The 12,113-nt window shown below is 37.1% G+C and overlaps 1 protein-coding gene across 1 annotated transcript; it reads right to left on the reverse strand.

Moving 5' to 3' along the window:
- Nucleotides 1-1,288: 1,288 nt before the first annotated feature.
- Nucleotides 1,289-10,598, reverse strand: spg21 (SPG21 abhydrolase domain containing, maspardin). The gene is made up of 9 exons (XM_052151037.1): nt 10,482-10,598; nt 9,904-9,968; nt 9,602-9,763; nt 5,974-6,054; nt 5,733-5,878; nt 5,548-5,656; nt 4,015-4,122; nt 3,749-3,889; nt 1,289-2,216 (listed from the first exon to the last, which is right to left on the reverse strand). The coding sequence occupies exons 2-9, from the start codon at nt 9,964-9,966 to the stop codon at nt 2,091-2,093; spliced, it is 936 nt and encodes a 311-aa protein (XP_052006997.1). The 5' UTR covers nt 9,967-9,968; nt 10,482-10,598; the 3' UTR covers nt 1,289-2,090.
- Nucleotides 10,599-12,113: the final 1,515 nt, after the last annotated feature.

The following is a 12,113-nucleotide window of genomic DNA, read 5'->3' on the forward strand; positions in this document are numbered from 1 at the left end:
GTAAATGATTAGAGAATTTTCATTTTTGGTTGAACTGTCCCTTTAAGTAATCAGTATCACTTTTGTCAGTTGGTAGGTAGTTGTGCAGTGTGTAACCCTCACTCCCCTGGCCCCAAGAGGGGCACTAGTGACTGGTGCTAGAGGCTGTAGTCATTAGCCTCCCATGCCACAGACCCCGGTTTGAATACCGATGACATAAAGATACCAATTAAACAAATTGACCATTTGTGGTCAGCAGGAAACTGCTCTAAATTTAAATGTAATTCTTGGAAATGAAACCGTAATTTCTATAGGACTGTACTACCATCTGATATCCTGATACAAAATCATGTCTGTAGATTTAGCTGTTCTGTTTGAACTGACTTTTGGTTTCACAGACTCATGACGCTATAGGGCAAAGGTGTTCGGATCAGCTGCTATTTCATTCTAGGGACTGGAATGTCATAAGCTCGAATGTCTATTTCATTCAATGTAAGTCTATGGGATTTGATTCCAACTATTTAATCATCCAGTTGGTAATGCTCAAGCGGCTTATCCTTGACTTAAAAACTGCAGACAGTAGAAGTACATTTTGCAGGTTGTTTTATAATGTGAAGTAAACTACTGCAGGAGACTTCAGGTCTAAAAAAAACCTCTCAGGTCAATGAATATATTTATACACAAACGTGCTCTAAACACAGCCACTATTTAGCATGAACGAACAGTTACAGTAGATCTAACTTGCAACGTGTTCATAAAAGCAGAAATTGCCAGTTTTTTAATGACTCAATTGTTAGGATTCCTGGAGGAATCAAATGTGTTTGAACTTGCAAATGAGAGAACTGACCTACATCAGAACATTTAACGGATTCTATTAAAGGCTTCTACTGGAGCTTTCGCTTTCAAATATTTCTATGGTCATCATTTAAATGTAGACATATGCAACAGAACAGGCCTATTCTTGTTTATCTTTTGATCACCTGTGTCATATTTGTGTTTGGCTTGGCAGATAGATAAGAGCTGCAAGCCAAGATGAAGCCTGTGTCAGTAAGAACACCCGTCATGTTCACTGAAATTGCTTGCACAAATTCGAATGTGAAGGCTGACAGACAGCAGTCAATCTACAGTATATAGTGTTAATGATAGGGTTACTAATTAAAAACGCTACAGGTTCTATTGCTAGGCTCTTCTGACTTGGGCCAATAAGCAACTCCCTAGAAAACACATGGCAACAATCTAAAAAACACTCAGAATACCATAGTGACCACATAGCATTGCCCTGGCAACCATCTTCAATGGCCTACAATAATGGTGCAGAATTTTTCTCAGGCAATCACATTTACTTCAGAAAAAGCAAAATTCTCATTTCACTTGCACCACAAAAACTCAATACAGAATCATTAATGAAAGGTAAGAAGGGTACAGGGACAAAATGATATCTATGACATCACACAACAAATCTGCTTATATATTTAAAACATCAGATGGGAGTTCTGATGAGTTTTGCATATGCAAAGTTTAAGCAGGTGGTGCTCAATGGGGAAAACAAACAAAGCTGCAACATTATAAATTAGAGTGGTCAAACCAAATGTGTTAATCTAGAGTCTAGACCATATTAATCAATGATTGCATAATTTTTGTGGATAAACAGCTTTACTTGAGTAAATAATAAATGACACATTTTTATTAAGATTGGTTTCCAAAGCAAGCTTTCCCGATACATGATATGGAAACAAAGGTTTACATTTTTATCAGTGCATGAATTAAATGAGTAACATAGATAATAACATTTTGACAACATACAAAAAAAAAAATAATTCCGTGCAAGAAATAAAAAGTGAAACATTTGACAGGCGTGATTTATATTGTGTCAGGCAACCGGGTCAAAATATTACATTTTATGAAAATCTAAACATGTAATCAATTTAACTTTATTTACAGCCATAATAATTATCAAAATATTGTTTATTTTCCATAAAGTAAAAATATGTCTTTAAAGTCCATTCACATTTAAGGTCATAGAAAAACAGGATACCAAAATGTGATCTCTTTGAATGCTGTATAATTAACACAGGTAAGGTAGCAGGATGATGAAGCCTGGGGGTCTCTCTCTATGATTTACCATCACTCTCGCTGTCATTACTCAGATTTGTCCTTTGGACTTCCAGCTCTACTGCACTGACCATCTCGGGACTGATGGCGGCATACCTCGTCCCATGGAACTGACGCAGATGTATCTATAGAGTGAAAACCAGAGTAGCGGTGAAAATTAAGCACCTGAAGTCACAATATAACTAGATATTGTTTTAATTCCTAGGTCTCAGGAAGTCATAGTGTGATAAACTGTAATCAATTATTGAATAAATTGATTATTATGCCAAATAATCAATTTATATTTTTTTGTGATTTCGAAGTCAATAAATCAATGTTTCAATGTTAATTTATTTTCAGAAATTGTGTGTTGGTCTCATTTGTCATAAATTGTTAATATACACTCACTGAGCACTTTATTAGGAACACAATAATAATACTGGCTAGAGCCTCCCTTTGCTCTCAAAACACATGGACTCCACAAGATGTTAGAAACATTCCTTTTGAGATTCAGTCCATGCGGACATGATTGTATCATGCAGATTTTTCAGATGCACATTCCTGCTGCTAATCTCCCGTTCTACCACTTCCCAAAGGTGTTCTATTGGATTCAGATCCGGTAACTGGGAAGGCCACTGAAGAACAGTGAACTCATTCTCATGTACATGAATCCAGTTTAAGGTGACGTTTGCTTTGTGACATGGTGCATTATCATGCTGGAAGTAGCCATTACAAGATGGGTAAACTGTGGCCATGAAGGTCAGCAACAATACTCGGAGGCTGTGGCATAAAATCAATGATTGATTGGTATTAACAGGCCCAAAGTGTGCCAAGAAAACATTCCCCATACCATTAAACCACCACAAACAGCCTGGACTGTTGACATAATGCAGGTTGGGTTCATGGATTCATGCTGTTGGCACCAAATTCTGACCCTTCCATCGGTGTGCCTCACTTGATTTATGAATCAAGATTCATAAAACCCGGCAGGTTTTTCCAGTCTTCAACTGTCCAGTTTTAGTGAGCCTGTGCCCACTGCAGCCTAATTTTTCTGTTCTTGGCTCACAGAAGTGGAACTCCACATGGTCTTCTGCTGTTGTAGCCCATTCGCCTCAAGGTTTGACGTTTTGTGCATTCTGAGATGCTATTCTGCTCAATACAATTGTACAGAGTTATCTTAGTTACCGTAGCCTTTCTGACAGCCTGACAGTTTGGCAACTCTCCGTTGATCTCTCTCATCAACAAGGTGTTTCCGTCTGCAGAACTGCCATTCTCACTACATGTTTTTCTGTTTCTGGCACCATTCTGAGTAAATTCTAGAGACTGTTGTGCATGAAAATCCCAGGAGATCAGCAGTTACAGAAATACTCAAACCAGCCCGCCAGGAGCCAACAATCATGCACCGGTCGAAATCAAGGATATCACATTTTCTCCCCATTCTGATGGTTGATCGGAACATTAACTGAAGCTCCTGACCCGTAACTGCTTGATTTTATGTATTGCACTGCTGCCACATAATTAGCTGATTAGATAATTGTATGAATAATTAGGTCTACAGGTGTTCCTAATAAAGTGCTCAGTGAGTGCATATCAGCATTATTTCTGCCATTTTTAAAAATTGTCATCAGCTATTGAAAAACTCCTTTTGATCAAAGTACACTTGAAACAGTGAACTCACTTGAATGTACAGGTTAACTTCTGCACTTCTGCAGAGATAGGGGAAGTTTCCACCCGTTTTGAGGTGAGCTCGTCTAGCGTTGGGGTATAGCTTATACATTTCTTCTTTTGCCTCATGTGACAAGGCACTCTGATCAAAAACCTAGGGGAGAATGTAAAACCAGGAAAAAGTGGTGAAAATATAGTAATTCTTACCATGTGCTGAACTGCGCCATGTTCAGTGGCACAACTTTACATAAAAAAGGCCTTAAAAGGCACTAAACCTACATCTATTATCGTGATGGCGACATCCTTTATCTTGTGAGGTTCCACATAGGAGTTTTGGCAGTTCAGCGTAAGTCGTGAGGCCAGTTCACTCTGATTTAGGCTTTCCAACTGAAGTACAAACAAACAGACCTCACTTTGTTAGCAAATCAACAAAGAGTGAAACAAATTTGCTCTTCACAAATCAGTATGTAATATATTTAGAACTACATCAATCTAGCTCAACTACATGGACACAACTTTGTTTGACTTAAAGGGATAGTTCACCTAAAAATGAAAATTCTCCCATCATTTACTCTCCCTCATGCCATCCCAGATGTGAATGACTGCAGAACACAAACACTGATTTTTCAGATTTTTATTTCAGCTCTGTAGGTCCATAAAATGCAAGTGAATGGAAACCAAAACTTTGAAGCTTCAAGATGCACATAGACTACTGTCAAGATTTATAGTGAGAAGGGAGTTACATTTTGATCAGATTCTAACCAAAATTGATTAGATCACTTCAGAAGACATTTATCACTGGATTCGTATGGATTTGCTTTATGCAGCCTTGATGTGCTTTTTGGAGCTTCAAAGTTTTAGTCACCATTCACTTGCATTGTTTGGACCTAAAAAGCAAATTATTCTTCTATAAAATTGTTGATTGCGTTCTGCAGAAGAAAGAAAGTCATACACATCTGGGATGGCATGAGGGTGGAATTTTCCCTTTTGGGTGAAGTATTCCTATAGATAAAATGTGCACTTTATTTCCAAACACGCTTTCTATTTTAATTAGACAAAATCAAGTTCACTACAGCACACATTTTTTGCCTCCATGCAGGACAGAAAATGCATCTAATTGTTCAATAACTAACAGACTGATACAAATCCTCTAAAATTAAGACTTTGCTTTCTGCCAAAATGGCTATATCTTTAAGAGTCTCCCACATGACCACCATGGCACAACATGACTGAAACATGTGTGCTACATGCTAGGCCACAGCTCTATCTGTATCAATGCTGGGGCATTTGAGATTTTTACTAGGCAGCCAGACGTGCTTTGCTTAATATATCATGATGACAGTAAAATGAAAGCACAGTTACGCTGGGTTCATACATCCTCCATGAGCAGGGCGTGAGCGCCGCGTTATCATTTCGGCACCCATATTAACAAATTAAACCATTCCCACTGCAAACTTGAGTGGTGTGGTGATGCATCCCAGACGTGGCAGTGAGCGGATAGTTTCACCGTTGAGCCTATTTTTGCTGCGAGGCTCATGCTGAACTCAGCAGCTCTGAGTGCAATACAACACTAAAATAAATCAGGAGATTATAGATAAGACACAAAAGCAAATCAAAATAATTCTAACTGAACCTATAGTTCCCTACAAAAAATTTAATAACTTAATAAAGGAAAGAATTAATAAACTGCCGTTTATGTATATAGGTGTACAGTTTAGACACATCATTAACCAATCACAACCAAGTGTGCTGAAAAAGATGAATTGCACAAGACTGCTGTGAACACGGCGTTAGTATAGTGGAAGTACTCACTCTATCAACCATAAAGTCAATTGCATCTGCCATTTCTGGGTCAACAGGTCCTTTGGAGAAGTTACCAAGAACAATCTTTTTGAGCATGAACGCAGGCATTAACCAGAAACTAGAAAAGAAAAATAATATGTAAGCACAAGGATGGAGACATTAACACCTACACGGTTTTCAGTGCAAATCTTTACCTGTTTGCCGTCCATGTTTGGTTGAATATCGATGTGTCACTAAATGAATTGCACAGGATCAGAGAGTGCACTCTGGGAGATTTATGTGTGACCTCAGCAAATTTCTGAGCCAGAAATCCTCCGAGAGAGGCACCAAACAAGTGCACCTACACAGAAACAGACAGACCAACAGAAGAAGAGTAAAGGGTTGTAAGAGTTGTGAAAGAGTTATTCCCATTGGTCATATTCAAATATATCATACCTTGTCCAGTTGTAAGTGGTCTAAAAGCTTCCTAAATCCATCACAAAATTCCAGAAGATCCCAGTAGACAGGATACTGGAGCTGGAAAACAGCAATATCAAGATAAACCAGAAAAACAAATAACAAAACATATATTAACGTTTCACAAAATAGTGGAGTTAAAACCAAACTGGTTTACCTTTTTTATTGGTATGAAATTTTATTGATATTAAAATAAAAGATAAATCAACAATTAATAAAAATAAACAGCCTATTGCAATAAATATCGGACAATGACCCATTGGATCGAAACAATGGAAAATAAAAAGGTATTATCGCAGCAGGGAGCGGATATAATAATATAGTCATTCTTTAATTTATTGTGATGCTTCATGCTGTGATCTGACAGCTGTTTAAGTGTTGTTGGATCTGTGGATATCACAACACTGGCTTTTCTATATCCAAACCATTCAGATTAGAGTAGTACATTTTACAGTCTCGAACATTATCTTTGTACTTGTGCTGAGTGCCTATAGACCATTTCAAGGGCTATTCCTCGATATAAGGTAGTGATGTGTCTTTATCCCTTGAACATTTCTGGCTAGTTGTCAAACTCATTCAAAAGAACAGCGAGAGGCACTTCATTCATTGTTACTTTAACACAATTAACGTAAATAGCATTAATACGATTATAATAGTATTAAAATGTGGACCATGTTGTTCGGTGGCTGGAAGCTCCCTGAATGCCTGGAAATAACAGAAATTAAAGTGTTTAGATTTCCGAAAAAGCGACCACAAATGGATGCATGAACCGCTGCAGTGAAGTGAGACGGCTGGAAATGTGCACTACTAACAACTGTAGCATATTTTTTTTCTCTGGTAGGTGGATGACATTTTTGCGTACTAATAGCAATTTTGATAGTTTAGATTTTAGCTGGCTAATAAAGTCAGATTATTTAAGGGCTCTAAAAATTATTATAGATCACACCCATTATTATGAATAAAGCTGCACAAGTCAAATACATTTACAGTCATTTAGCAGATACTTTTATCCAAAGCAATTCACAAATGAGGAACCTGAAAACCATTTGTCATACAAAAGTCAGCAATATCTGCAGTCTCGCACTGATAAGTTCTCAGAGTAGCTGGAGTTTTATAGAAGCTACTACAGATCCACCAATCCGATACTTTTTAACTGGATCAGGTATCAGTCTGACAAGCCCAATCCAAATCTGACACTGCATGTTAGTCATGGTTGTTGCCGTCAAGCTCCAAAAATGACATAAAAGCACCATTAAAGCAGTCCATATGATTAATGCATTTATTCAAAGTCTATTGAAGAAAAACGATAGCTTTGTGAATTTCAAAACTACTTTTAAGTCCAAATACAAGTTGAAAAAAGATGTGCAAAGAAAATGCCTTGGTTACGTACATAACCTCGGTTCCCTGAGACGAGGGGAATGAGACATTGCGTCATTAAGCTTAGGCGTGAAGCTGTCTGCTATAAAAGCGGGAACGCAAACACCATTCCTCCACATTTTCTGACAGAGGGACAAAGAGCACATCACTCACACCTCAAAGAACTCTCAGTCTTGTAGTGCAGCCAACTTACACAATGTATCGTTCCCCTTGTCTCAGGGAACCGAGGTTACGTATGTAACCAAGACATTCCCTTATGACTCTGTACACTTGACTTTGCATCACTAAGCTGACACATATGGGGAACAGAGTCCCATCATGCCAGACTACACGACATAACCTTCCACAAAGGAAACGTCCCAGCGGGTCAGCGACCAACATAAGTATGTCGCAATTGAATGACCCTCATGGTCAGCCAGGAGGGGAACACTCAGAATGTTCATATATGAACTATAGTCATATAGTATGGATTAACCCCTTTACAAATCTCATGTGATCTCTGGGGAAATCACAGAAGAGGCGGGTGGGAGGGCGTGTAATGTTGAACCGTCCCTCAGAAAGAGGGCGATTCGTGAGCGAAGCATCTTGTGACTCATGCCCTCACAGTGAGGGCAGTCTGTCTCTATGTGAGCGGTCTCTGTGTGGGCGCGGCCCAGACAGCGAAAGTAGCTCTCATGCTGATCTGATGGCGGAATGTGTCCCTTGCATAAGAAAACACTTACGGAACGACAACTTTAAAAAGACGCGAACAATAGCACAATAGCTAATAAGGATACAAATCTCCTGTCAAAGCGCTGCTGGGAATCAGGAAGCTGAAGCAGCCCGTTGTCCAGCGAAGCATCAAGGCGGAGTAAATGTTCGGCAGAACACTGCAGGGGAGCGGAGAGTCTTCTCGTTGTCATGAAGATCACGCCCACTGACTCGTGTATGTCGACGGCAAAGTAGTAGAGGGCTTCTAGACAAGAGATGAATCGCTGTTGTGAAAGAGAAAAATTCTGGAGGAATGTTTTTTGCGCAGATGCTTTTATGGCGGACAGCGTCGCACCTAAAAGTTCAGGGTTCAAACACCATAAGCAATATTAGAATTGGTGCTATTGTAGAAAGGTTTCAACTAGGTAGTGTATAAGGACACTTCCCATATGCGTCAGCTTAGTGGCACAATGTCAAATGTACTGAGTCGTAGGGGAACTGGCTTCTATATACCGAAGACTTTTGCTGAAATTAATTTTGCTCCTGCATTATCCTGCAGTAGACTAGATAAAGTTATTCTTAATTGGCTAAACATTTATATTGAAATAATGTGTAGTTAGAGGTTTGTGTTTCTTATATATATATATATATAAATCAGTTCCACACCGAGAGGTACAGATATTAAACTGATTAGGAAAAAAACAACCCTGGTATCGGATCGGGATTGATATCGGCCGAAACTGAGAGTTCAGGTATCGAATCAGAAGAGATAAAGTGGTATTGGTGCATCTAGGGTGACCACCTGACTATTGCTCTGTTGCTGGTCAGCAGACCTGATTTTGCAGGACACGAGGGAGAGATAACTTACTATCGCTGTGAACGTCATTCAGTTTGGCATAAGGTCTACATTACAAACTAATTTTACCAGCATCAAAACCTACTCAATCTAAACATAATGAAGTGAAAATAATAATTTAATCGTTAAAAAGCACATTTTCAAATAAGCACATAAATTCCATCTAAACTACGATAACCTTTCATTGCCTCTCATGTAGATGCTCAGTATCAACAACATGTCTGGATAAATCACTTCAGGTAAACGTTTGACGCTCTTTGAGAAAATGTGTTGACTCTGAGACTTATTTAAAGGATTCAGTAATGACACCTCATTGTTTATTTTCAGTTTTGCAAATATCTCGCTTGTTGTTTTAGCTAGCTAGTCTCTAAAATCATGTGCTGGTCATTTTATTTTGACAGGATTATAAACCCCATTTAATTCTGGGTAATAAAAATTGCAGCTACCAGAAATGCTTCAGGGCCAGACATGCACAGTAGGGTTATAATTCCTTTGTTATTGTTTATGTCCTTGAAATGGTCCATTATTATGACTAGCATAATTTTTAAATTCATATAACTTTACCAATAAACTAAAATATACATTTCAAACAATGAGATATGTATATGAACAAAACAAAGTGATGCTAAACCTTTTAATATACATAATTATAACATTTTGAGATTGATGTATGACAAAACATACCGAGATAACACGGTAACCCCCTCCAGAGAGAGCCAGCACCTGCTGAAAGAAAACCTCTGCTGTACCGCTCACAGGTGGGAGGAAGATGATTGGACACCTGATGCTTTTGGGCCCAGAATCATATAAGGACCAGACTTTACTGTCGTCATCATCCACGATTATCTAGAGAGGCCACGCATACAAAAATTGTCACTAACATGATAGACCATCTCGATTGTTAGGAGGAGGGAGATAGATAGATAGATAGATAGATAGATAGATAGATAGATAGATAGATAGATAGATAGATAGATAAGACTTACTCTTTTAAGTGGTACAGTGCTTCTGAACCAGTTATAATCGGGAGATACTCTTATCTCCACCATTTCTGAAATGGAAATGAAATGTTAAGATGCATAACAAAATAAATTACTTGATTAAATCAGTGCTTGCAATCTAGACAAAAGGAGGTCTCACGTGAAATTACATTTTTTGTTACATTTAAGAGATTTACTGTTTGACTAACAGTGAATTGATTTTTAAACTATCTTTCAAGGATTTCACCATGGCAAAACATGTGACTACAAAACAAAATGATCCTTCGAGTTACTGTGAAAGAATACAAATCTACGCTCACACACGCACATGTACATACAAAAGCACATTAACACTGTTCATTTCCCGCGATTATGACACAATATAAAACTTTGATACATTTTTTAAAATTGTTAAAACCACGAAAAACGGCCGCAAGAGTGTTTAGATACCCATACAACGCAACATCTGCCTCTGCAACACTTAAAGTAACCGTTCACAAACCAGCACAACGATGTAAATCAGCAGGCTATTTTTGATCGACAGATGAATGAGTATTAGCGCGTTTATTTGTAAAATAAATCACCTATTAATGACTTTCATCCACAGGTTTGGAAAAACATTATATCCTTCCTTACGCCGAATCATATGACAGCAGCTTCCGCAGCCAACAAACCACTACACACATAAGAGCTAATCAGATACGCGCATGCGCAGACATGTGAACTCGCTGCAATAATGGATTATATACTTTCAAACATTCTTTTAAACTATGAATAAATGTTAATTTTTGCAAATGTCCTTTAGGCAAATTCACCAAAATAATTCGATAATACTGTAATATCAATTTATATCAGATCATTACAAATTCCATTAGAAAGTCTTAATCCAAAAAATTACCAATAAAAAAAAGTTGCAAAATGTATTTTTTTTTTTTATTTCATTTTATTGTATTTTATTTGTATATAGGTCTACTTTTATACTCATGTATTTGTGCTCCCAGGGCATTTGTTCTTGTGTTATATTACAATGTGTGTGTGTGTGTGTGTGTGTGTGTGTGTGTGTGTGTGTGTGTGTGTGTGTGTGTGTGTGTGTGTGTGTATAAGTATACAGTATATAGAGTAATTGTATTCATCTTGAATATTCACGACTGTGAACACCATTATGCAAGTGTACAATAACCAGGGTTAGGGAGTAACGGAATACATGTAACAGGATTACGTATACTAAATATTATTCCACTATATTTACAATAATTGGTAATCAGAATACAGTTACATTAATTGTAATTTTTTTTTTTTATTAATATTAATTCTATTCAGTTGTGAAGCATTTATTCATATAAATGATGCAATCTGAGGAGCATTTGTACTGCTTTGAAACACTTTCTTATGATTTGTTTTAATCATATGAGTGCTTTCACACTGTTGTGAGGGAAAAGGTGGATATGACATCATGAGGAACTTTCCCTTAGGACCTTAATAGGATAGTTACATTGTGTTTCTACAGCTTAACAAACACAGTTAACAGTTAAACATAAATCCAAAAAAATTCACTATGCATGACTTTTCAATGTTTTTTATGTGGTTGGGGTATTTTAACAGGAAATGCTAATCAATGTAGCCTATAACATTGTAGAAAGCTACACATAATATATTTTCTGCCTCATTCAATGAAAAGAATCCACATACGATCAGAAAATTATTTAATTATGTAAGCTCAATGGGTTTTGAAGTTTGGAGCAGCAAAAATAGTTTACCTTGTGTAAATTGTCATGCTAAGCTAAAATGCTATTTCTTGCCTTTACGTGCATCTTTGTAATGACAGTGCGATTACATTTTATAATGAATTCTATGAAATTCTAAGAATATTCACTTTAGAGCATTACTTTTTCTCTAGCAAGATCTTTGATATTAGGAGGAAGATGTACTGCAAAAATGTTATTGTTTTCCAGTAAAAATATCTAAAAATCCTTAAAACAATATCAATTTAGATTAAGAAATGAAGATATTTAGGCCTTTTTTTCAGAGAATGTAATTTTACAGTGAAGTGTATTTTCTTTATTTACTTGTTTATATAGTCAAAACAAGTGAAAAGTAATCTGCCAGTGCTGAAGAAGTAATCCAAAGTATTTCGATTATGTTACTGACCTTGAGTAATCTAACAGAATACATTACAAATTACATTTTACAACATATATTTCTGTAATCTGTAGTGG

The sequence above is a fragment of the Xyrauchen texanus genome, chromosome 2 (assembly GCF_025860055.1).
Source record: "Xyrauchen texanus isolate HMW12.3.18 chromosome 2, RBS_HiC_50CHRs, whole genome shotgun sequence".
Lineage (NCBI taxonomy): Eukaryota > Metazoa > Chordata > Actinopteri > Cypriniformes > Catostomidae > Xyrauchen > Xyrauchen texanus.